The sequence below is a fragment of the Sinocyclocheilus anshuiensis genome, unplaced genomic scaffold, assembly GCF_001515605.1.
Source record: "Sinocyclocheilus anshuiensis isolate Anshui unplaced genomic scaffold, SAMN03320099.WGS_v1.1 scaffold869, whole genome shotgun sequence".
Taxonomy (NCBI): Eukaryota; Metazoa; Chordata; class Actinopteri; order Cypriniformes; family Cyprinidae; genus Sinocyclocheilus; species Sinocyclocheilus anshuiensis.
The window spans coordinates 1,516,799-1,543,158 of record NW_015558630.1 but is presented as its reverse complement, the minus strand read 5'-3'; the positions used below and the strand labels follow the sequence as shown (position 1 = coordinate 1,543,158).

Below are 26,360 nucleotides of genomic sequence, written 5' to 3'. Positions count from 1 at the left end.
CAAAAATGAAACAACAGAACTGAACACAAAATAACAATGTTTAGATTTAAATGTCAGTCAATGGAAACAGAACAGTGATGCTGCCTTGCTTTTGACTAATGTGCTTTTAGGTTTACTAACCTGAATTGGACTGTAAAGACCCTTCTCTCTCTTTCTCTTCCTGTGTGTGTGTGTGTGTGTGTGTGTGTGTTTAAATCACTCTCCTAGTGTACGAAAACTGCTTCATCCTCTGGCCAAGACATCTGTCCCTTTAACTTAACGCTGTAGTATGACAAGCCACTTTTATGGGAAAGATGGAGTTGATTCATGACATTTAGTGGTGGTTGGCAGTGTAATATGAAGTGTGGAGACGAGGCGAGGCGAGGGTTGTGAATTAGCTGAACCAGAGGACCGGACTGCTTTATCAGAGAAGACGGCTGAGATCAGATAGCAGACTTGGCAAAAGTAGCTATGCAGCTCACCCTGAGTTGGTTTAAAGCCATCTTCCTTCTACCACTATTGTGCTGTTCAGCAAAATCAAATGGGTTTGATTAAGTGCAGTGTCTATGGAAAGGGTGCTGGCGATTAAAATTCACTATTGAAACCAAGTGAGACCTATAACACAATCCATCCTATGACTAGCGTTGTCTGGGTCGGTACTAGGTACCGATAAGCAGCTGCCTTGACTTTTGTCTGTTTTTATAGTCCCCTCTCCTTGATTTCAAGTAGACGGAGGTTTTCAGCCCAACAGTCCTCTTTAGATTTACTATTAGAACTGATATTCAGTGCTACATTCCCAATTAGATTGACATGCTTAAAATCAGTTTGTGCTACAAGGTCTAAGGATTGTTGTCCGCTCATTTTGTAAGTATGAATAATAAACAAAAAAGGAAAACAAAAGAAAAGACAAAGCTTTCTCAATTCAGCGTTCAAAATTTGAAGATTGAATGTGGCTTCTCTTCAAGAAATTACATGTGTATCTTAAATAATCTACATCGTAAGCAGCGGCCTATGGATTTCTCAAACGATACTCTGTTTTGCTAAAAACAAACAAACAAAAATCTCAGGATGTCTTTTGGGTTTAAACAAAATCTCAGCATTTGAAATAAATCATAAGATAATGGAATAAAAAAATTATTAAATAAAAAATGAACCTGCATATGCCAAAACATAAAAAAAAATCCAATAAATACAGAAATTATTGCACAGTTAAAGGCTCCATATAAAATATTGTCTAATGTATCCACTCATAGATAGGTGACTTATACCAGCTCCAAATTAATTTTTAAAAAAAAAAAAAAAAAAAAAAAAAAAAAAAAAAACCCAACAACAAACAAACGGAAAAAAGATAAAATAAAAAAACAGAGTATCCAGCTACCCCTTTTATAATCAAGGAATTGTGAGACAAAATAGGAAATCTGGCTTAGCTTCTCTCTGCTTGTTCAATTTTGACCTCATTCGTCATCAAATGTTCCCCATGCCACTTTTTCATGTGTTTCTCGAGCGTGCTGTAGACGCTGAAGGGCATTTGGCAAATGTCACAGCGGTACACTTCCTTACCGAGCTGGCCGTGTGTCTTCATGTGGCGGGTGAGCTTGCTGCTCTGGGCGCAGGCGTAGTTGCAAAGCTCACACTTGTAGGGCCTCTCGCCTGTGTGGCTGCGTCTGTGCACTGTCAGATTGCTACAGTTCTTGAACACCTTCCCACAGTACTCACAAGTGTCACTCCTCCGGCTTTCTTTTGAGCTGGGCCGGCCCGGTCCCAAGTGTGGGGTGCTGCCTCCACTAGCGGTACCACTGCGGCCGGAGAGGCCCCCGTCCAGCAGGTCCCCTGGCGGCGTGGAGAATCGCAGGCTGCCGTTCTCGGAAGAGTGCTCCGAGGAGGTGGCGAATGGAGATTGTCTGGAATCGGTGAAGCCAAGAAAGGGATCTTTGATGAAGTGGCGGGATGCTGCATAGCCCACTAGCCACTGGGAGTAGACATTTTCAGATGGGATTAGGGGGGCTGAGGGTATGTCCAAATCCTTTTCGATTTTGATCCTCTTGTTAGAGGAGTTGGAGAAGCTTGGGCTGGTGATGGGAGTGGGCTTGCGGGGAAACAGGCCCGAGAAAGAGTCGCCTGAGCCACAGTTCCTTCCGTTCACAGTTGCGCGCTCCACTTGGTCCATTTTCCCCACTACTGAATCGTTGTCACCTGCATCCCTCTGCCCTTCTGACATTCTTTTATAGAACGGAAGCCTTTTCCGATTGTCGACTATTAAGTTATTGTACTGCTGGATGGAGCTGAGCCCTACATTTTCCACCATCTTCCCCAAGGAGAGGTTCTTCTCATCTGAAAGTGGCTTTGAGCCATTTTCCCTATTCCGACTAAACTCTGAGTCCATGCTGAAGTTTGACTCAGGCCTGCTCTCATTTTCTAGTTCCTCCTCTTCTTCCTCTTCCTCCTCCTCTTCATTTTCAGGGCCCATGCCCTCACCTCTAAAGTCGCCATCTCTGTTCTTCATACCCTCCCCGGTGACGTCACTAGTGCCTGGCTCGGGTGAACTGGTGGTGGACAGGCCATCGTCAGAGCGCCCTGTCAAAGAGCCAGACTTGTGCATGTGGGTCTTCATGTGGCGTTTCAGTTTGCTAGCCTGAGAACAGGCATGGTCACACAGTTGGCACTTGTAGGGTTTCTCGCCCGTGTGGCTTCGCCGATGAACAACCAGGTTACTCTGAAACTTGAAGGTCTTGCCACAGAACTCACAGGACTTTGACTTGGCCTGTGTCTGTGGCGGGGTGGTGCTGTTAGGGGGCATGGGAGGCAGCGGAGGGGTGCTCAGAAAGGGCGACTTCGGGCTGGGCTGGAAGGGGTTGGGATTGAGGAGGCGATGCATAGGGTTGGCACGGCTTGGTGACAGCGGTGGAGTGGAGTTGTTGTTTCCAGCGAGCTCCCTAAGTCGGCGGGAGAAATCCATGGACTGGGACTCCATGGCCATGGGTGTCATGCGCATCACTCTCTCAAAGGCACTGGGATGCTGGGAGATTAAACCCATTTCCTCTGCGCTAAGGCGTTCTAGGCGATGGGGATCTAAGTGATGGCGAGGAGGGGGGCTGACAAAGGGAGGCGTATTAGGCAGGCGGTTTTCCACAAAGCTTGGTGGGGGCTCTCGGAGTAGGGGCCCAGTCATCCGTAGGAGGTGGAAGGGGTTGTTGTCCCCTAAAAAGTTGGTTAATGGGGACTGTGGTATGGATTCAGCACCAATGGGGGGAGGAATAGTGATCCGTGGGGTCAGGGAGGTATTTGAGGGGTTGGTCTCCAAGTAGATGCGGATCCCATGCATGTTCTGAGCGTGCTGCAGGAGGAACCAGGCATTGGTAAAGGGCTGTTTGCACGTTGTGCATATGTAACTCGAAGGTTCATCTCTACCTGCAACCAAGCAGAAAACAACAAAGATCTTTATTTGTGTTTCAGTTTAATACCTCTGCAGGTCACTTTCACAACACTTGTGTCAGAATGCCAGAAATTTAGGCCTGGTAAATAAACCACTAAAATCAGATCTGACTTGATAAAAAAATTAGGCATAGGGTCAAGCATGATTACATGTTACAAAGAACAAAGGTTTGAGGTATCGACACTTTGGGCAATGGCCATTTTCGTGCACTCATCAGGCTGTCACATGAACAGGGCAACTCACACTTAATAGAGCTGTGACAAGTGCATTTCCATACTGCTCCACGAAGGGTTGGTGCTATGGGAACATTGCATTCCCCATTTCAGCTTGTTTTTAATCTTCGCTTTTACAAACGACTGACTCATTGTAGAAGCATAATGCCAGGCAAGAGAACTCTAAACTGGGAAATCCTCCAAGCACTGAGACTGGCCTAGGATGCCAGAGTAATATGCCACCAAATTTGAAAAGTACAACTTATACTGTGATTTAGGGGATTCTCATCACTATGAAACAAATAAAATTAAGTTGTCTCCTCAAAGAAACGAAGAAAAAATGAGAGAGGAGGGTGTGGGTTGGGGGAAGGGGGAGCACACATCAAGATAAATGGTTTCAAATAAAGAGTGAAAACACTGCCTGTGATTTAAGAGGCTATGGGGGGAAAAAAGCACACCGGTGTGAGTGTTAAAGTCTGTGGCATTTAAAACAGCTCAAGGGTATTATTTACTGTTCCATTAAGAATTTCTCAAGATTGTTTTTCTTACTTCGTCTCACGTTTTTATCTTATTCTATAGTTACACTTCCTGGAAAGCCCCCTCCCTTCTTAATGACATCACAGTGAATCACTGCTTCTCTGAGAGCAAGTTTGATTAGAGAAAAAAAATGGCTCACTAGTGAATTAATTGCACAATTTTACTGATAACAATTTTATTCCATATTTCAGGTATTTTAATCATATAATTAAATACCAGCAAGTAAATGTGTGAAGTCTGCATACACTCTGGGTTCAGGTAAAGTGTGAACAGTATCAGTTCTCAGATCAGAGGATGTGTTAAAAAGTGGCTCCTGTGCTTGGTGTGGCTCTGGAGCTTTAACTGTACATGACTAATTGATGCTACAACTTCACCATTACACCGGTTTCACCATGCAAAGGGGACTCATTACCATTGCAGCACAAACAAGCGAAGTGTACCGAGTATACAATGAAAAAGGATGCTAAACCATCTCTGCTGTCCTCCAGGGGCACTGGTGTTAAAAAAAAATCTACGAAGTCGAAATTGTAATTGTGCACTAGGAAATGAGTTTCATTTATTTATTAAATGAAAGCTTGCTGTTCTGACCTAATGCGGCAATTTAGGATACACAGAAAAACATATGCTGCTGTAATTGTTCGGGTATTTGATTTCTGGCTGTGCTTTGTGTACCTTTATGAGTGTTTACATGTATATGTTTGTGTGCAAGAGCAAGCGACTGTAGATAGAACAATGGGGCGGCAGTCACAGGGCTCGGAGGAGCTGGGACTAGGAAGACCTCATGGGTGTCTATTTCAATCATGGCTATTGTGAAGGATCAAAAAGAGCAGAGAGAATGAATGGTTAGTATCTGTTCTAGCATTCCTTTACATGCTGCCGAAGAGCAATGCTAAACAGGGGAGTATGTTTTCATCTGAAAGAAATAGAGACAAGGGATTACATACAGCAGTAGCCTAAAGCTCCATCTTATTGGTGTACTGAGATGCAATATTTCATCAAGGAATTTGAACAGTAAGCACACAAACATGTAAATTAGTAAAAAAAAAAAAAAAAGGAGTAGTGCTATGCACATATAAAATTTTCAAAAGTTCCACATTAACAACATTAAAAAAAAATGCACATCCCAAAATGTGACGTTTTCTTCTGCCGGTATCATAGCATCCTATTTGTGCTTTCGAGAAATATCATCATCAATAGTTTGAACTTCAAGTACTGTTTGGGGTCTGACCCAATGCCATTTAATAACTAAACACACACACACACACCTTTAGAATTTAAATATCAGGTTGATTCCTAATGACTTTTCCTAATATTATAAAAATCTGATTATAAACAAAAGTAATAATATGCTTTAAACATCCTCAATGAAAAATCATATATTCTTTTTTAGTGTTTAAAATAAAAAAATAAATCATATGCTAACATCAGTTTCAGATTGGTCTAAACACTAAGAAATACACTCCAACCACTGTTTTATTGTAAGCTTCTACAATTAATTTTTCCTATGGTCAAAGTGACCTCAAACAAACAAATTTACTATATTTGTTTTCAGACACAGTTCTAAAAAGTGCATATTTGCTTTATGATAATTTAAATTTGCAATAATGCAATAATAATTGCAATAATAAATTGGATTTTGAATAACTCATGATACTAATTAATAAAAAAAATGCAAATGGGGAGAAAGGTATATTTTATAATTACTATTAAGATTTATACTATTTGAGACCTCAAACATAAAATACGAACAGTCACTCACGAGGGTTAAAACAAAAAGCTTCTGTCAGATGATGTGTGTTAGCTGATATATATGACACAGAAAGAAATGTTGAATCAGTGCCCTTTTAAATGTAAAAACCTTCGAAAAAATGAAACATTTTCAAGCACTTAAATGCATTTTAAAGGTTCGCTGAGAAAAAAATGCATTCACCACTAGATGTTATTATGTGGCTGATGTGCATTCATAAGAACATCTGTTTACCTCTACCGTTGTCCTGTAAAGCCTTTGACTTAATTACAGCGGACAGAGCGTAAGCTCCAGCACAATGCCGCCCCCCCCACCCATATATGCATAAAACACACACACAACCCTCCAACCTCCTCTTTTTGTTTTATGGCAGATGCTTTCAAAGACTAATGCTCCATGTAAAGGAGGCCTAGAAAACAAGTAGCGTCTGTGTTTCCCAGGCACTGTCCTTTTCCTCTGTGTGTGGAGAGAGAGGGGAAGAGAGAAGAGAACGAGAGAGAGCCTTTCTCTATGCTAACTACCGGGGCATAAAACACAGGCTACTGTACTAGCTGATACTCTCGCAGACAAACAGAAGTCATCAGGGGGCCGAATGTTCATTTCTGCCCCACAATTAAGATGAATCAGTGGCCGCTGCCTGAAATGATATTTGTGGCCGTGCTGAAGGGACTCGGGCGTGAGTTTATTGAGAAGTGTTCAGCGCCCGCACTCCCAAGGGGATTGGAGTCCGACGCAGATGGCAAATAAAGTATGCAGCCCGAGGCGAGAGCACATTATGCTAATTCTAATGTCAGCTGTACTTTAATATACAGCTCTATTTAATCACCCTATTATTTCACATTTCCATATGAAAAAAGGAAGAGAGAGGCAGAGAGGGGGATAGAGAGCGGGAGAGAAAACGTGCAGCACTTCTCTTGCTACTAACACTAAGAGTGTGCTCAGGTTTAGGTGGATGTGCCGGCATGGGGTGCTGTAGCTATTCACTATTAGATTTTTGTATCAACACACGTTTGCACACATTTCCACCTAAAATAACCATAAGGAATCATTTACACCTAAATATCACAAGACACACTTTTATACAGGTAATATTTTACAAAGTGATACATAAATATTAAATGTACTAATACTAACTATGCACCTAAAACACACACTCATAAATACAAAAATGCATACATAAATGCGGACATACCCAAGACCCAAAATAAAACGGAATCCGCAACACATAACAATCGTAACGTGATTTCCAAAAAATTTAAAAAATTGTTATTTTATTGGATTGTGAGTCAGGCTTTGTTAGGCTATGGAATTATTTTAAATTTATTATATTGTTAATTGTATTAATATTTTTACATATACACCCACACATACACAATTATAAAACTAAAATTTACTTTAAAAGATTACTTCAGAATAGCATCCACTAATAAAACTAAGATCATAGTTATGTATACAAGCACAGATATGTACACATTTACCTTTGCAAATACAACAAAAAGCATGACGCTAAATTACCAGATTTTTTTTTACCAGATTACAGATTTTTTTTCATTGTTGTAGTGCATTATGATGATTCAGATTTCTCAGATTTGGAAATGAAAGGGCCGAATAGCAGCCTGCCCATTCTGCTGATAAGTTTTGAGTGATTAGTTTCTCATGCTGAGCACTGGCTGATTCTATTTTCAATTAGATATTCCCAACGAGGCCCAGCTGCCAGGCGGGAGAGGAGAACGAGGACAGTATTGTGTGAAAGTGTGTGTCATCGCCAGTATCAGTCGTGCATGCAGACCCCAATTCAATTAAAGAGAAATTATCACTAATAACAATCGTGGCTCTTCGCACACACCGACTTAAACGGCATGCAAATGCTGGGCTTAAAGGCACATTAACCGAAAAATAAAAAGATGACAGTTAATAGGTTTCAGCGTCGCTCTGAGAGGTACAATGATCCACTTTAGCTTTCATCCTGAAAATGAAAAAATAAATAATACAAAAATAAAAGAGGAATAAAAATTATTCAACATGCATTCTCTGCAATGTGGCCACTTTATATTGCAGTTCACAGTTAGTGTCACAAATTTACCTTGACGCTTATTTTGTGGTAGTCGTTAATAGCGACAAGGCCAATGTTTGAGCATAAAGTACACTTGAAGATGTGCTTAATGAATGGATTGGCTTTTGTTGTTTGCACCATAAATGTGACCCTGGACCACAAAACCAGTCTTAAGTGTACATTTTTCAAAATTGAGATTTATACATCATCTGAAAGCTGAATAAATAAGCTTTCTATTGATGTATGGTTTGTTAGGATAGGACAATATTTGGTTGAGATACAACTATTTGAAAATCTGGAATCTGAAGGTGCAAAAAAAATCAAAATATTGAGAAAATCACCTTTAAAGTTGTCCAAATTAAGTTCTTAGCAATGCATATTACTAATCAAAAATGAAGTTTTGATATATTTACGGTAGGAAATTTACAAAATATCTTCATGGAACATGATCTTTACTTAATATCCTAATGATTTTTAGCATAAAAGAAAAATCTATAATTTTGGCCCATACAATGTATTTTTGGCTATTGGTTCAAATATACCCCAGCGACTTAAGACTGGTTTTGTGGTCCAGGATTCACAAATGAGATAAAAAATAGACCATATCATCATATTTAAAAAAAAAAAAAAAGAGTGAGACAGTTAAAAAGCAAAAAAAAAATGCAAATGCTGGGCTTAAAGGCACATTAACCGAAAAATAAAAAGATGACAGTTAATAGGTTTCAGCGTCGCTCTGAGAGGTACAATGATCCACTTTAGCTTTCATCCTGAAAATGAAAAAATAAATAATACAAAAATAAAAGAGGAATAAAAATTATTCAACATGCATTCTCTGCAATGTGGCCACTTTATATTGCAGTTCACAGTTAGTGTCACAAATTTACCTTGACGCTTATTTTGTGGTAGTCGTTAATAGCGACAAGGCCAATGTTTGAGCATAAAGTACACTTGAAGATGTGCTTAATGAATGGATTGGCTTTTGTTGTTTGCACCATAAATGTGACCCTGGACCACAAAACCAGTCTTAAGTGTACATTTTTCAAAATTGAGATTTATACATCATCTGAAAGCTGAATAAATAAGCTTTCTATTGATGTATGGTTTGTTAGGATAGGACAATATTTGGTTGAGATACAACTATTTGAAAATCTGGAATCTGAAGGTGCAAAAAAAATCAAAATATTGAGAAAATCACCTTTAAAGTTGTCCAAATTAAGTTCTTAGCAATGCATATTACTAATCAAAAATGAAGTTTTGATATATTTACGGTAGGAAATTTACAAAATATCTTCATGGAACATGATCTTTACTTAATGTCCTAATGATTTTTAGCATAAAAGAAAAATCTATAATTTTGGCCCATACAATGTATTTTTGGCTATTGGTTCAAATATACCCCAGCGACTTAAGACTGGTTTTGTGGTCCAGGATTCACAAATGAGATAAAAAATAGACCATATCATCATATTTAAAAAAAAAAAAAAAGAGTGAGACAGTTAAAAAGCAAAAAAAAAATGTTTGCTTTGGCATAAATTGTTACATAGTTTATATTATTTGCTTTGAAAGCATAGGGTGAATGTGTGTGTGTGTGTGTGTGTGTGCGTGTGTGTTAGTGAATGAGACACAATCAGATTGTCTTGCGAGGACAAAGGAACAAAAATCTCCAGGAATTTCAGATTTTTGACACAATAAAGGCAGGTTATTAATTGACAGGGAGGGGGGAGGAAAGGGATATAGCATCTTTTAATGAGGTGCTAATATTAAATGTACTAATACTAACTATGCACCTAAAACACACACTCATAAATACAAAAATGCATACATAAATGCGGACATACCCAAGACCCAAAATAAAACGGAATCCGCAACACATAACAATCGTAACGTGATTTCCAAAAAATTTAAAAAATTGTTATTTTATTGGATTGTGAGTCAGGCTTTGTTAGGCTATGGAATTATTTTAAATTTATTATATTGTTAATTGTATTAATATTTTTACATATACACCCACACATACACAATTATAAAACTAAAATTTACTTTAAAAGATTACTTCAGAATAGCATCCACTAATAAAACTAAGATCATAGTTATGTATACAAGCACAGATATGTACACATTTACCTTTGCAAATACAACAAAAAGCATGACGCTAAATTACCAGATTTTTTTTTACCAGATTACAGATTTTTTTTCATTGTTGTAGTGCATTATGATGATTCAGATTTCTCAGATTTGGAAATGAAAGGGCCGAATAGCAGCCTGCCCATTCTGCTGATAAGTTTTGAGTGATTAGTTTCTCATGCTGAGCACTGGCTGATTCTATTTTCAATTAGATATTCCCAACGAGGCCCAGCTGCCAGGCGGGAGAGGAGAACGAGGACAGTATTGTGTGAAAGTGTGTGTCATCGCCAGTATCAGTCGTGCATGCAGACCCCAATTCAATTAAAGAGAAATTATCACTAATAACAATCGTGGCTCTTCGCACACACCGACTTAAACGGCATGCAAATGCTGGGCTTAAAGGCACATTAACCGAAAAATAAAAAGATGACAGTTAATAGGTTTCAGCGTCGCTCTGAGAGGTACAATGATCCACTTTAGCTTTCATCCTGAAAATGAAAAAATAAATAATACAAAAATAAAAGAGGAATAAAAATTATTCAACATGCATTCTCTGCAATGTGGCCACTTTATATTGCAGTTCACAGTTAGTGTCACAAATTTACCTTGACGCTTATTTTGTGGTAGTCGTTAATAGCGACAAGGCCAATGTTTGAGCATAAAGTACACTTGAAGATGTGCTTAATGAATGGATTGGCTTTTGTTGTTTGCACCATAAATGTGACCCTGGACCACAAAACCAGTCTTAAGTGTACATTTTTCAAAATTGAGATTTATACATCATCTGAAAGCTGAATAAATAAGCTTTCTATTGATGTATGGTTTGTTAGGATAGGACAATATTTGGTTGAGATACAACTATTTGAAAATCTGGAATCTGAAGGTGCAAAAAAAATCAAAATATTGAGAAAATCACCTTTAAAGTTGTCCAAATTAAGTTCTTAGCAATGCATATTACTAATCAAAAATGAAGTTTTGATATATTTACGGTAGGAAATTTACAAAATATCTTCATGGAACATGATCTTTACTTAATATCCTAATGATTTTTAGCATAAAAGAAAAATCTATAATTTTGGCCCATACAATGTATTTTTGGCTATTGGTTCAAATATACCCCAGCGACTTAAGACTGGTTTTGTGGTCCAGGATTCACAAATGAGATAAAAAATAGACCATATCATCATATTTAAAAAAAAAAAAAAAGAGTGAGACAGTTAAAAAGCAAAAAAAAAATGTTTGCTTTGGCATAAATTGTTACATAGTTTATATTATTTGCTTTGAAAGCATAGGGTGAATGTGTGTGTGTGTGTGTGTGTGTGCGTGTGTGTTAGTGAATGAGACACAATCAGATTGTCTTGCGAGGACAAAGGAACAAAAATCTCCAGGAATTTCAGATTTTTGACACAATAAAGGCAGGTTATTAATTGACAGGGAGGGGGGAGGAAAGGGATATAGCATCTTTTAATGAGGTGCTCATTTGCTGACAGTGGTTTTCACTATAGGGACTTCATTTAGGCTGTCATTAAGTTATTATCTAGCGTAAAGAATTTTGCCATCCTGTAAGTAGCGTGTTGGGTCTGGAAGCTTTTCTCTCTCTATTAGTGGAAGCGTGCCGCGCTGGCCTGGATGGCTGCCTGTGTTTTGTTTGGCTGTGGTTCACACACAGCTTTGGCAGGGGGCTTCTTGGATGGCTTACAGAGGAAAGAGGGAAAAGCGCGCGCAAGAAAGAAAGGGAGAGCGAGAAACTAGCTCACTCGTGCACGGTAGCTTTTCTGAGCCCACAAGGGAGTCCGGTGTCCCATTTTCGGCATTTACAGTTACGCCATCCAAATTTCCAACAGAAACTACTGTCATAGTACAGTAACGACAGATCCAGAGAGAGTCACGCCGTTGACCGAGAAGCCTTTGAGACATAAGTGCTTCATTATGGTGGTCTGGAAACATTTTTCAGCTTGAAACAAAAATAAAACGAAGCTGCTGAAAAGTGAAAAATTACCGTAATTGTTAATAAGAACAGGTTAAGGGTGCTTGTGTAGAAAACGCATTTAAGAGCACCGTGATGTACTAAATTTGGCAGCTTTGAATTATGGGTAATTTTTCTAAGAGAGTAACATTGAAATCGCATCCCAGACTACACTGTTCCTTCGTATTCCATACATTACATTTAAAAAAAAAAAGTTCAGTATATCCGATGCACATAATTCTGCAGATTCTCCAAAGCTTAACACCCTGGTTTTATTACGCTTGTTTTGAATAAGGCGCCATGCTTTTGGGGAGGCCCTGCCTCATGCAAACAACTTCTGAGACGTCTCTAATAAGCTCCACCTTCATCCCTATCCTGGCGTGCTCTCCCAGACTTTTTTTTTTTTGTAATATTGATTAATGATAATTTAGAGGGACTAAACTCCACAGGCCTCGGGATGACTATTCCGTTGAACGATTATTAGTGTGGACACCCTGCTCGAAAATTAAGTTAGATTCTCCTCGGATAGATATGCAGAGCGACGCATGTCCCATTAATTAGGACTCAAGCTGCTGTTTTGCAGAGCAAAGACAGGTCTCGTGAAACATGGCGGCAGCCTCATTCAAGCGCAGCGTCTAGCTGCAAAGCACTGCGCAGCTGAATGTAAAGAATCGCCACACGTCTCTATTCAACCAGATGAGCGCATCAAACAGAGACGCAATTGTGAGGCAAAATACTTGTCTATCTGAATCTACGGAGGGAGAGCGAGAGGGAAAAAAAGCAAATTGGAGTCCCTTGTGAGAATGGAAATAATCCATGGATACGTAAACGACACAGCACGTCACCTCATGCTAAACGCTATACGCTAAACAAAGAAAGACTCGTAAGATTAAAAACAAAATGAGACTGTAAACATTGGTAGAACTAAGATGATGTTATGGCTGCAGGATTTCGACACTATGGCTAGCCTCCCTTTGAGGAACCCAGGGTGCTGGATAAGCCTGTAAATGAGGGCCGCATGCATACAGTAACGCTGGTCTCTTGTATGATGAATGCCTTCATACTGTAAGGAAGAGGTGGGTGGTGCAGACAGAGAGGGGAGAAAGAGAGATAGAGAGAATGAGAGAGCCGCACGGCATTGTGGGTCTTCCCTGCTGTTCCTCCCTGGAGTACTGTGATGTGTGCTCTTCAAAAGGGCTCCTGTCACTGTCACTGCTTCATTTAAAGTCAGACTCCCCTGAATTTGCATCTTGCAACGTCTTACAGGATGCGCCATATGCCGTCCAAAAAAGACAATGCTCACAAATAAATTGGCATCCCCAGCCCCCATCTCTCCCCGGCTCAGAAAAACAACATCTGAGGATGTGAGAGGATGTTGTTTTAAAGATGGCACACAACAAAATCCAGCCACCGTATGTAACAAACCAAACAACAAAACATCACCTCAGGTTCCGGGAGAAAATCATCTGGTTAAAAAAAAAGAGAGAGAGATGTTTATAATGTATGTCTTTATACCCGTACGAGGTGTGAGCTGGAGAAGCTGGTTACACCGTTTCATGGCGCAGATCTGAGAAGAAATATTCGGCAGTGTTAATTTAGCCGGGTTTCCATGTACTGGAATCCTCCCAGGAACGCATGCCGAGCGGCGACTTCATACCTCAGAGCCCAGTCGGAAAGTGCAATAACGAATAAAAATGCTCATTACCAAATGATTTCAGTTTTCTCTATGATTCAATTTGCAGTAATTACTGTGGCCCGCGCTAATAAAAACTGCTACAAAACGCGAAGGTCAACTACCAGTTAGGCGTGTTCATTTTCATCTCAATGTATTCATCCTCAGCACCTAATGGCCCAATTTTCTCCCCTCGCTCTTCAATAAATATTGCTGGAATTACAGGTTAAATAGCTAAATTAAATCATGGCTATTATGGAAGGCTGCACCAGTCAGTGAGGGAAACAGGTTTACCTCTAGATCGACAATTGCTGGGGAAGTGCCAATCCCTAGACAGTTTAGGATTAATGTCAACTTTGTCAAGGCCATCAAATTACAGCGTTCATTCCCCGCTCTACACTCTGTGTGCTGTGAAATAAGAGAAATGTATGCAAATGCCTTATTACGGCAAAATCAAAAGGGTATTTGTCATGCGTTGGAACAGATTAGGCTTTTAAACAAACTGTAGATGCAAGGTAAATACGAAGAAAAGGGCTTAAACATCTGATTTGAGAAGGAATTGTCTTAAGGTCAAACTTTTAAATACTTCGCTCGAAGTTATAGGATATAAAACAACCAAGACGATGATGGTCGAGATGCGCAGTGAAAGGTTTAATTGCCAGCCACCGGGTCTTGGAGGTGTTTTTTAATTGCTCGGGATGAATTTTGTTCCATCTGATTACCCAGCATACTCTAATGACCAGGGCTACTTATGACAACTGCAAGAGGTGCAGGCGGATATTGAAGCTGGGAGGTAATTTGTGTAATGACTGCAGAGACCGAGAGTGGAGAGCAACTGATTTGGTACCTTCATTCATCCCAGGCTTCCTGACTGGAGCACTAGGCAGCCTGTTTGTGAAGAGTCTCCCTCATTATCCGTCTTCTCGCCCCTTAATGTTTAATTAATATCTTAACATTTGGAGTTATTTTGGGAGACTCTGTCTTTTCATGCTGGAGATGAGCAAAGGGAAGAAGGAGAAAAAATTGGTCACATGGGACTGCAAATCCCACTTCAAAACTGGACATCCTGTTAACCAGGACTTACTCAAGATAACCTTGGAATTTCCAGAGCGTTAGAAGTCTCCCTTTCTGAGCTGGAGTCATCTCTCTTTGAACTGCCTGGAGTTTTTCACACACAGGAGTCCTTAAATTATTAAGGTCAAGATTATATTCCTTGTATTTCATTGTACCTGCAGACTAGGCGGATTGAATTCCAGCTAACAGACTGACTCTCTCCAGCGCTTTGCTCTGTTAAAGTCTTCCTGTGAGAGGACTAAAAACAAGAAACAGAGAGGAAAACACAAAAACAAGTACTCCGTGTTGCAGATCGATAACTCCAAATGCCATGAAGTAGGCAGCGCAGGACGAGAGAATCCGCTGCGTGAGCTAGAGTGGACCTAGGAGGCTAAGCCAGACCTGACAGCCCACTTCTGGGCCCGGGGTGTCGGAGCGCTCCACATTTGATAGAGTCAATGTCACGACAAACTGATTTGCATTTAGAACAAAGATGACATGAGCCCTAGGCACAGGGTGCCTCCCTCCTGTCCGCCCAGCTTGTGGAAAGTTTCCTGACATTTCTTGCATTATTAAGCCAGGGGCTTCATTACCATACGTGTGATCTGGGAGTCTCCCAGGCCTCTAATTCCTCACCTTGAATTGCTAATGTCTTGTTTATGAATATCATGGCAAATCGGAGGCAACAATTACATGCAAATCAGTCCCGGCGCATTGTGCTGCTGTGAGCAAAGCTGTGGAAAGCCAGATCTGCGCCTGCCCCCGGTTTCCCCTCGTGTGGAGGAATGCTTCGCACTTTTACACACATGACGTACACATGTAGGAAGAGCTACACCTGCTCCGCAAGCCTCAAAAAGGAGAGATAATCGTGAACTAGTGCCATAAAGAGCAGGGACATCCTTAGCCGCAAAGTTACGCATCTCAAAGTGTTCTCAGCGGAGACAGCAACGTCTGCCACAAAGACAGTGGGCAGATCTGAGGGGGAGAGATAGCATTCAGCAGGGGAGCAGGGAATCATGGGTGATTTACTAAGTGTAAATGAGGCGAAGGAATCTAGAAGCAGCTGTTTTTTTACAGCCTGCTTGACATACCAGTGCAAACCTGGACTGGACAGCGCACAGCCATTTCCCACAGCTAACATCTGCTTTACATTCTCTGCCTCCTATCTGCCAAATCCCCAACTGGACAGGTTGAGTTCAAGAGGATAAACACACTTCAGCAGTTTGGACATACTACTTCACTACTTTTCACCCACTTGTTTTCCCTATTTTTATTTTTTTTTTCATTTTTTCTGTTAATTACATATGTCACACCTTGTCTTTATTTTATTTTGTCATTATCACCAATTTTATTTGTACACATGTGAGAAACAGGACTGGAAATGATGGGAAGAAAGGGGTCACAAAGCAAAGATTTTTGAGAAGTAGTCTTGTTTTTCAGTTTTTTCAGTATTTTCAATACCTAAAAACCCTTAAAACAAGATAAATTTACTTGAAAAACAACACTGCATAAAATCTGAACTAAGAAATTTTCATGGATTACATCTTGACTAAAATGTATTTTTAAGAATACTTTTTAACAATAGAATTTTTGCAGCACACAAAACCTAACTGCGATGCTACCTAGACATTTTTTGCAAGCATTGGATCTTCTTTAACAGCAAATGGTAAATCAAGTCTGAGTTTGTAACTAAGAGAGTTCTCAAAAATGTTCACCACAAGTGATTAGCCATTTGGACTTGTGCTGAAGTTGGAGCATGGAGCCCTTACAAAATGCCAAACCTCTACTCCCAAAAACCAACACGAACGTCCATTATCCTGTCATAATTTCACGCAAAGGATGTTATTTATATTCATCTCTGACAGGAAAAGTACGTGACCGTGAGAACTGACATTTATATGACTGCCTGTGTTAAAGCTTTTCCCCTGACTGACAAAGACGCACTCTCCTCTCCTCACTACACTAACCCGTGTGGAGCAAAATCTGGGTGCATGTGGCAGCGCCACGGCCCATCTCCTCACGTGAGATTAGGGGAGGCAGGGATTAGGCAGGTCGGGAGGGGGTACGGAGCTGAAGGGTTACTGACATTATTTCTTATGAATTTAAACAAACGCTGAGCAGCTTAGGAAAATCAGAATGAATTAAATTCATTAACTCACCCAGTGACAGCAAAGTGGCAAGGCAGAGAGAAGAATTAACAATTTCTCTCCAATGAGGTCATGTCATTCCAAAACAGGCCAGCGGTAGATAGGCGTGGAGTGTGTGCAAAGGTGCGTGTGTGGGTCAGAACTTTGAACATCATGTCAGGAAACCGTGGCTCGCTGGGTCACTGTCAAGCAGAGGGAGCTAAAGGAGAACAGAAGGTCTCATCTTCCTTCATCCTCTCTGCGGACGGGGGAAAGGTGGATGTCAAACTGTCATTACCAGTCCACTGGATTTACTCCCTCTGGAGAACATCAGCTTTTAAATAAGGCTTTAAAATTACCATAAGTGTGCCCGTGTGGAAGTGTGGCCGTGTGTGCGCGACAGTGTGAAAAAGGTAGATGCTTTCAATAGTTTCTGGATGAGGAACCTGAGCTAATGCGGAAGGCCTAAGTCAGCAGCTCTGTGTATGAAAGCCTGTGTCATGTTAACAAATTAAAAGGATTAGAGGTGAATGGGACAGACATGGCTTAACATCGGCATCAGGCTGGTCAGCACTGGGAAGAAGGGGGGGAGTGAGGAAGTGGGCTGCGTTTAGATTAGATTGGGGGAGGGGGGCAATTCAAACCTCTTAATCCTGCTACACAGGTCATAAGTAACAGCAGCTTCACCTGCCTGCCTCAAAATGCAAGAGAGAACTTCTCAGAATTGCAAATGTTGTGGGTTTAAAACATTAGAATAGAATCAATAGAAATAAGTAGTCATAGCAAATTAATGCGAAGATCAGGTTAGGCAAAATTCAGAATTGAAGAACTGAATGTTTCAATTTCAAAGCTTTTTTAAACTCAAAGAAATCTTTGCCAAACCAACAATCAAAGTCTTGACAAAGTTTGCTTTTCTAATAAAAAAAGTAAAATAAAATAAAAAATTCTATTAAATTCATCTTCCTTGTATATAAAAAAATTGCAATTCTGCTTACCTCAATTCAAATTCAGGAATTTAAATAGCATTCTTAATTCATTTCTGAATGCCGCATTACCCTGGATGCTAAATCAGACAAAAACATCAAAAGTGACTGGCAAGGTAGTTCACATCCATTTAGTGAATATTAACAATTTTAATAATTGTTAAATCGTGGTCTAAATGTTTAAAGCGAGGATGTTTGTTTTGTTGCCACTCATGTCATGTTTTTGTCTAACCAGGCACATACCGTGTTTTTTGCATCGATGCCATGACTTGTACTTCCACTGTGAACACACCATAAGCCTGATTTGCACGGGACTAAAAACCAACATATTTTTGGACAGCCTCTTCAGTCTGCCCCCATGCCAGAGTGAGAGGGTCCAAAGTGTACAGGCCCAAGAGGGGCCTGGCTCTGTATGATATAACAAGTCTCCAGTCTTTTGGGGCACAGGCACTGCCATTACATCTACATAATAATCTGTGAAAATGTACTGATGTATATTCAATAAATAAATAAAATAATTAATAAACAAAATAATATTAGTAACAAAGTACTTTTATCAGGTACCCTGCAGGACATGTGACAAACTGTGCTCCCATTCACTTAAATAACAGAATGCAATATGAACTCAAATATTCCTCATCAAATTCTTCCAAGACCACATTATCTGGCCTATGCAAATCAAATCAGATTTGATAGCTAATTTCTTATTCTATTTTTATTTATATTATTTAACTTAAGCAAGTTAAGGGAAAATACTGGAGACAGAATTGATACCTAACTGAAACAGCAACCTCTGAACTATATAAAAATCCTTTAAGTTGTTTCAAAGAACTAAAAAGGAGCTTGTGAAACTGTTGTGCTATAGGCAGAGATTTATAGAAAAATCCAGCATCCTGAGTTACTTCTTATCTGACTCCTGCAATTGTCAGACTAATGTATGAGGAAGGTGACTCAAACATCTGCCTCACTGATCGGTCTGTGGATTCCTAAACACGTTTACAGTAGCCTCAGAAGTGGGTGTAAAAAAATATCTCCCACGGCAGAGCAAAATTTAGGCTTTGGCTTGTGGTTGGGCACCTTTATTTATCCAGCAATTTTGGTGCAGAGATGCCAGCTTGGGGGAAATTCGAGAGAGGTGCATTTTATGGGGTGCATGAAGCCAGGTGATACTTGCATTCGAAAAAATTAGCAGGATATCGTATGAAGCATAATCATACTAACAGAACAGCTAAATCCCTTACTACCTTCAAAAAATAGACTTTTGTGAGCATTTGCCTTACAATTGTCAATTCACTCCCTCTCTCACTGTTAAAAAATCATCTTCATTCTCTTTCTGATGATGTGCACTGCCTAAAAAAAGTCATGTAAACAGGGTCCTAATTGCTAAAAAAATTAAATCTTCACGAAAAATGCCAGAAGTTTAAGGATACAGGTAGACATTTTGTGGTCAATCTGGAGAAACTAGCTCAATTAAAAGGTGCTGTAAGAGTGTTGGCACGTAGAAAATGTCCCTATTATCTGACAGTAACATCTGATCACATTTTTTTAATCCAAGTGGACAACTTTTTGGAACTTTTTTTCTGTCTTTTCAGGAACTTTCTATGTGTAGTAATAGACGTTCCAGAATGGCTAACAACACTTACAGCACCTTTAAAATCCATTAGCAGTCAACTCATAAGTATACTTGAACAAACCTGTAAGTGTTTTTATGTGGTTTCAGAGGCAGCGTCTATGCGCTCTCGCCAAGTTCTCTGTGTTTACACTGCTGAGACAGAGAGAACCTGTGCGCTGTGTCCTGGAAGAGCAGATTCAGACCAGACATGGGTTAGAGTAGGAATCGAGGGGCTGGAGAAAGGGGGAGGATGTGTGTCTTCTATCTTAAATGGCCCTTATAAGGGCCTGATCACACGCAAGCTGCACCTGATGGACTGCGCTGTGACAGGGGGCAGCTGAGACTGTTGGACCTCAGGAGTGGTGAAAACACACACACATACACACACGCACGTACATAAACACATGACCTGTGTGAGAGGTGCTTCCTATCATCAGGCAGTCAGGAGTGTGAAAGGCTCGCTTTAACAAGCACCTGTAAAATGTAATCAGGCGTACCAAATGCACCCAATAATCCCGCCAGCCATTGTGTCCCAGCCCACTCTGTACTTCAGACCGGGGAGGAACAGCTAGCAATAACGTACTAATTGCACAAGCACTTCATTTCCGTGGCACTCGGCCGCACTGCAACTGAATGTAAATGTTGTTTTAGAGCAACACACAAAAAATACTGTAACTAAAGCCTTTCTGCAAACTGCATGAAATATTTAAATCACTGAGCCAGACCAAACACGGAGGATGATGTAGCTGCAATTAGCAAACAAAACACAGAGGTTTGTGTACTGACAGGCCGGAAGTTTTTAAAACGCACGCTCGAAGGGGGCCAGGTCTGCCTTACCCAGGCAATGTTTTGTATCCCTGTCTGTAGAGCATTCAGCTAGACAAAATAATAAGAGAAACTGGGTGCTCCAGTCTGCATAAACAAAGTACCCCTCCCTGTGAGCACAAAGAAAACATTTTCTCATGGGATGATTATAACCATGAGTTGAAGTTGTAAAATGACCCCGATGTCAAAGAGATGATGATAATCACATGACTCTCAGCGGCATGAACGCTGGCATGCTCAGCGTGTCAAACCACACACTTGAAAATGCTCTTTGTGAGTGAGATTTTAACTCTTTGCAACCAATTTTTTCCCTGACAACAAAAATAAATGTCTCAAAATGGTGAGCATGATTACATGAGCCATGAGCTGCTCTCCTTCTTTTTAATTCCCAAGTGAAAAAGGGAGTTGGAAAAAAAAAAAGCTTAAAAAAAAAAAAGCTTAAGAAAAGAGCACAGCAGAAAGTAATGCTGGAAAAAACATGTCAGAGACTGTAAATGGAGGAAAGGGTGGTGGTAGTGGGGGGTATGGCATTCACACAGTACGCCTGTCTCCAGTATAACTGAAACCAGGCCCTCTCCCATAACCAGTCCAATCTGTTTTCATTAGCCAGAAACAGAGCTCTTCGAACGCCCCCTTCTCTCCTCCCAAAACCTGGTCCTCAGCGAAGGAAGAACTTTAAATATCAACTCTTCACTTCTAACTGGTCAACCATTGACATTCTAGCACATTATAAACATCGGGACTAAATTCAAGGGATTGTTTTTTCAGATATACCTGGTATATGTACTGATATAGGCTCTGAGGACCTGAGATACTGTATCTAGTTAATTTGATAAAACGGATAGTTCACCCTAAATTGAAAATTCTGTCATTTACTCACCCTCGTGTCATTCCAAACCTGTATGACTTTCTTTCTTCTGTGGAACACAAAAGAAGATATTTTGAAAAATGTCTCTGTTGTCCATACAGTGAAAATCAGTGGGGTCCAGTGTAGTTTTAGACCCCACTGACTTTCATTAAATGAACAAAAACATTTTTCAAAAAGTATTTCATTGTGTTCCACAGGAAAAAAAAATATCATACAAATTTGGAACAATATAAAAATCATAATTTACTCACTTTCAAGTTTGGATGAACAACCCCCATTAGAATTCGCAAGATAACAACCTCCAATCAAATCCAGCTGGTAAATATTTGTTTTGGAAAATGGTACTGTAGGTTTAGCTGGTCATTAGTTGGTACAAGCTGCTAGACAATCTTGGACAAGCAACAAACCAGCTGGTCTTGACATCTTATGATGGTCAAGCTGGATTTTGGAACTTCTTAGTCAGTCAACCAGCTAATTACCAGCTAGCATGTTCCAAAATACTGCTGTCAGCCTAAGATAGATTTTTAAGAAATAAAATGACACTTTTTTTCTAACTTTAACCAGTTTTAACCCCTCACTTTACGTACAAGTCAAATTAGTGTAAACAAAGTGCAGTGTGGATTTAGCAATCAAAAAAAGTAAGCCAGCTAAAAGTTTAACTAGGTTGCCCCAGTCCATGCCATCAAGGAGAGCTGGAACAGAGACACTAGAAATGTCTGGACAGCCAGACACTAGACAACTGGAAAATGCTCACTGTCAAAGAGAGCAATGGTTTCTCGCCCTGCCTCGGCAGAGAGGAAAAAATTGACTTAAATTCTTATCTGATTTCTAAGGAGAGAGAGAGAGAGAGAGAGAGAGAGAGAGAGAGAAGATCGGTTAGTGCCATCAAGGGAAGTGATGTTTGAATTGGCAAAAAGAGAGAGAAAGTTGACTCTCCAGCCCAAATTAAACTGGGCTGATGCACTGGCCTCCATTTAATTTAATTTCACATGCTACCTCTCACTTTCAAATTAGGCAGATGGCCAAAGTTCCGCCAGAGGCAAAATTCCACATGGCATCCTCTTCCAACAACAGGGGCCACAGACTGCGGACAGAGCGATACTCCCAGCCGGGGGTCTACAGATCTCTCCCGACCAAGACGTGGCCACCTGGGACACAAGAAAATTCTGCATATAAAGACACAGCATAAAGACTTAGCATGGATGTAAGTGAACAGGGTGGCCTAACACAACAACTGCCTAACTGCCCACATGCAAATAATGCTTTCCTTAGAAAACTTTGTCCTAATTAAGAGGATAGAGAGGGTAACTAAACAAAAGTGGCTCAATTACCTGAAAGATACGCCTTTCATCTTCAATTTTTCCTTCAAGTCATGCCAGGTGCATTAACACCTTTCTATACAGACAACAGGGGTGCCATCTTAAAATAACAAGACTCTCATCTCTACTCCACTCAACCGCCACAAGCAATTTCGCTGGATTAACCGGCGGGTTTCTCTGGTGGCTTTGAGTGCTGAAGAAAGTGATTTATTTTCCTGCGTCTAATCAGAAGGACGTGTATTAAAGCACAATAAGTGACTGCTGTTGGCTGAGGTCCAGCATTGTTTACAGCTAAAAGGCCCTTGAGCTAGCAAATGAATTAGCCTGCCAATGGGTGGTTTTGGCCTTCCAACAGGTTGCAACAACAGCGGCTTTTGTCAAAGATATGAAATTATCAGACAAGCGCAGCTATTTGCCAATTTTTGTTGTTCAGGAGTTCAAAAAGTAATCCAATTGATTCTAAGCTAGGAAAACGCTAGTATATGCAGCCATATTGTTTTAATAGATTAAAGGGGCCACTTTTTCATGCCATTTCGAGGGGAATAATTTGATGTGTTTCGTCGAGCTTATTGTGTTTTGATAAAGACAGAGGTTGGATTAAATGCACAAGCCTGAGCCTCTGATGAGTAATCGAGGTGAAAGCAGACACTTGCTCTAGTTTCACCACGCTGCCACCCAGACAGTCCCGGGTGTAGAGTAAATAGTAAAGTAACACCAGAATTCACCCACAGAAGAACAAAATAAAGTCTTGATAGCTACATGTGCCAAACCTAAACAGGGACGGGTGGATGGAAAGTTCGGAAATGGTTGCAGACTCACCAAACGCCAATCGGTTCGTCACGGTGAAGGGCGAGGGAAAGGATTAACCCGAGAGCGTCTCACGGGACAATCGAACGATGCAGCGCGTGATCCCCTGCTCCAGCCAGCGCTTTGATATAGCGCTTTCTCTAAACTCCACAGACGAGAGCAATTACTGTAAGAGAAGCATGATTATAGGTCTGCCATATCCACACAGGCCTGGCATTTTGCTGCTTTACATGCCGGGGGTTTCAAAAGAAGAAAGACAGAGGACAGTATAAAGCAAAGGGGAAGAAAGGCAGAGGGGGAAAGAGAGAGACCCTGGGGGACAAATATCAATATTGCAGGATGCATTTCAGCTTAAAGGGGCTAGAGCCATCACTCTGGCAGGATGGAATGTCTAGGGCCTGCTCTGCGACCGCTAGCATGTGAAATTGGGTAGACTTAAAACCCCCTAAACAAGGGGATCAACACGCATTCGTCAAGCTGTGCCGCCCGCCCGCGCACACCAGTGCACGCAATCTCCATAGAGCGCTCCGGTCCTTCCGAACGCACTCCGCCACGCTTCCTACCTTCAACAGTGACAAACAACCCCTCCGTAGACTGTCACCGGGCTTTAATTTCACTCTTAAAAGCTTCTCCCCCACCTCTCCGCATGATCCACAAACTTTGTATTATTCAACCACTGGCCCCTAATCCTCCTGAGCTAACAGAGGGAAAAATTAGCTTTTGTTAAGTGGTGATTTCTCCTGCTAAATGGCAACACACTTTTATGGGAAGCATTCCAGGCTTGAGAGGCTTCATTAGACGGTTTGGATTTAAACCGGCGAGATGGACTAATTCCCTCAGACGCGTCGTGTCAAAAAGCCTGAACGGCCCAGGAGAATATGCAAACACTGGGAGGAACCTGCGCTAACCTGGTAATCCCATCCTGTCCACTGCTTTCTACACCCGCCCCATTGTTTGCGGTGCCAATCCACTTTTGCCAAAGCGGCTTTAGAGGGAGGTATAGAGGGACTGCCATCTAGGCCTGCTTAGACCCAGCCTCAGGGGCTTACAATACGCTCTCGTCCCCGGCATCTCCCCCGCTTTACAAATTCAAATCTTCATGGAGACTAGTTCACAAAACAAACACTGTCAGTTTGATGGAGCCTCTGTAAGGATATGCAAAAGGCGAGCCGGGAAGGTGCTCAGTTTTCCTGAATAGCACAGCAGCTTTCAAACCTGCAGGAGGAGGACAGGGCTAAACAAATGCAGATAAATACAAAATACCACTATATACGTATTTGGTTTTGAGAAGTCAACTCTAAAATCTTAAAAGGATTTAAAAGCTGTTGGTTACCTTGAATAATTCCGCACGAGTGATGCAGGAGAAATCTGTGTGCTGTGTACATCTCTGCTGACAATAAAAGAAACGGAAAAATAAATAAAACAAAGGCCAGCATGAGGGCGAAAGCCACCAGCGTGTGCACAGAGCCTTGCCAGCGCTCACAGTCCAAATTAGTGACAAGTTTATTCCCTGCCTGTGGTCGGGAGAGACTAAAATCCCGCCATACGACAGCCACAAAGTGGCACAGGGACTGTTTGATGTCTTCATGTGGGATATAGTAACCTCTTAAAGCTTGTACGCAGTCCAGAGCACACAAGATTACACTCTCACAATTACAGTAGGAGGGAATTGTTTACTTCTTTACAGATCGCTGGGAAGTCTGTCAGTCCCTCGTCTGTGACAAAAACGATAAACTGCAAATTATTTGGGGGTGAATTGAGGCAGCAAAAAGGATGCTGAATTCGAATTTAAAATGTAAGGAAGTAGAAAAAAATTGTACTGAAACAAATTAAAATAACTGTAACTAGAAAAGTAACAAACTTTGAACATTGGCAAATATTGGTTAATATTTAGTTAATATTTGTATTATATTTAATCAATTTACTTTGTGGACCAATATGAAAGTACATATATATTCCAAAAAAAAAAGAAAAAAAAAGGTTGAATTTATTTGAATTACAGTTCAGTACATTCCTCTTCCTATCATTCCAATTCAACTTCCTGTGGGGTGTGGCCAATTCAATTCAAAGTCCAAACGTCCAACACATAAATTGAAAGGGAGTCAATTTTGGCTCAACTCTGCCTTCCTAAATTAATAATATATGATTTTTCTAAATACCTTTTTTTTCAAGTATTTCATACAATTTAGTTCCTCTTGCTCAAAGAAATCACTTGCTCTGATGTTTAAAGATGCATGTAATATGAGCGGGATGCTATGATTACACTACCCTTGAGGGTTTAGCGGCATTGTAAGTTTCTCTCTGCCATTATCACAACACTGATGGCACACATGGCAACGTTTAGAAAACGCCAGGCTTCAGGTATGCCAGAGCTGTCACACACTCTGTGCATTGCAGCATAGCGCTCATATGCTGAGCGTCTGTTGGCTCAAAACACATCTCTTTGATTTGGAACCAGCCCCAGAATCCTCATGCTGGTAAAAGTTGTGTTTAATTCAGTCGCTATTTCAAAATGACAAGAAGACCACCGGTTTCTGAAAAAGAAAAGGAGAGAAACAAACACACATACACACTTCTCAGTCTTGCTAGCAAGGGCATTTACTCATACACACACAACTGGATACACACACACACATGCATGCATGCGCAACACAGTGTTGTGTGATGACTGTGCCAAACCACAAGCGAGGGGACAAAATTCCATAAGCAAATGCTTGAACCCAGCAGGGCTTTGACAAAGGGAAAAGAAAAATCAGTGGAAAAGTAATGTTAGTGAAAAGTGTACAAATTGATATGCTTAAATTAAGGCAAATCCCTAAGGATTGAATAAATGGAGCTCATTTCAAAGGTAAAAAAACACATACGTGCAAGTAAAAAGACATCGCAATTAGAAACATTTTATCAGGTTTGCAAGGAGGAAAAAAAAGATCACACAAGCTGACGCTAAGTAAACCAAGAAAAGAAAGCGAAATGTAAACATGTTACTTAATTACATACTAGCAATAAGACGGATTAAACCAATCAGGTGTGAGACAAAAAAAAAG

At 40.6% G+C, this 26,360-nt stretch overlaps 1 protein-coding gene across 1 annotated transcript in view; it reads right to left on the bottom strand.

Moving 5' to 3' along the window:
• Nucleotides 1-1,312: 1,312 nt before the first annotated feature.
• The window catches only part of LOC107680755 (B-cell lymphoma/leukemia 11B-like), a 60,929-nt gene continuing 35,881 nt past the window's right edge, over nucleotides 1,313-26,360 (bottom strand). Inside the window, exon 5 of the mRNA XM_016476801.1 lies at nucleotides 1,313-3,387. Within this exon, the coding sequence (XP_016332287.1) occupies nucleotides 1,403-3,387 (1,985 nt within the window). The 3' untranslated portion in view covers nucleotides 1,313-1,402. The remainder of the gene's footprint in view (nucleotides 3,388-26,360) is intronic.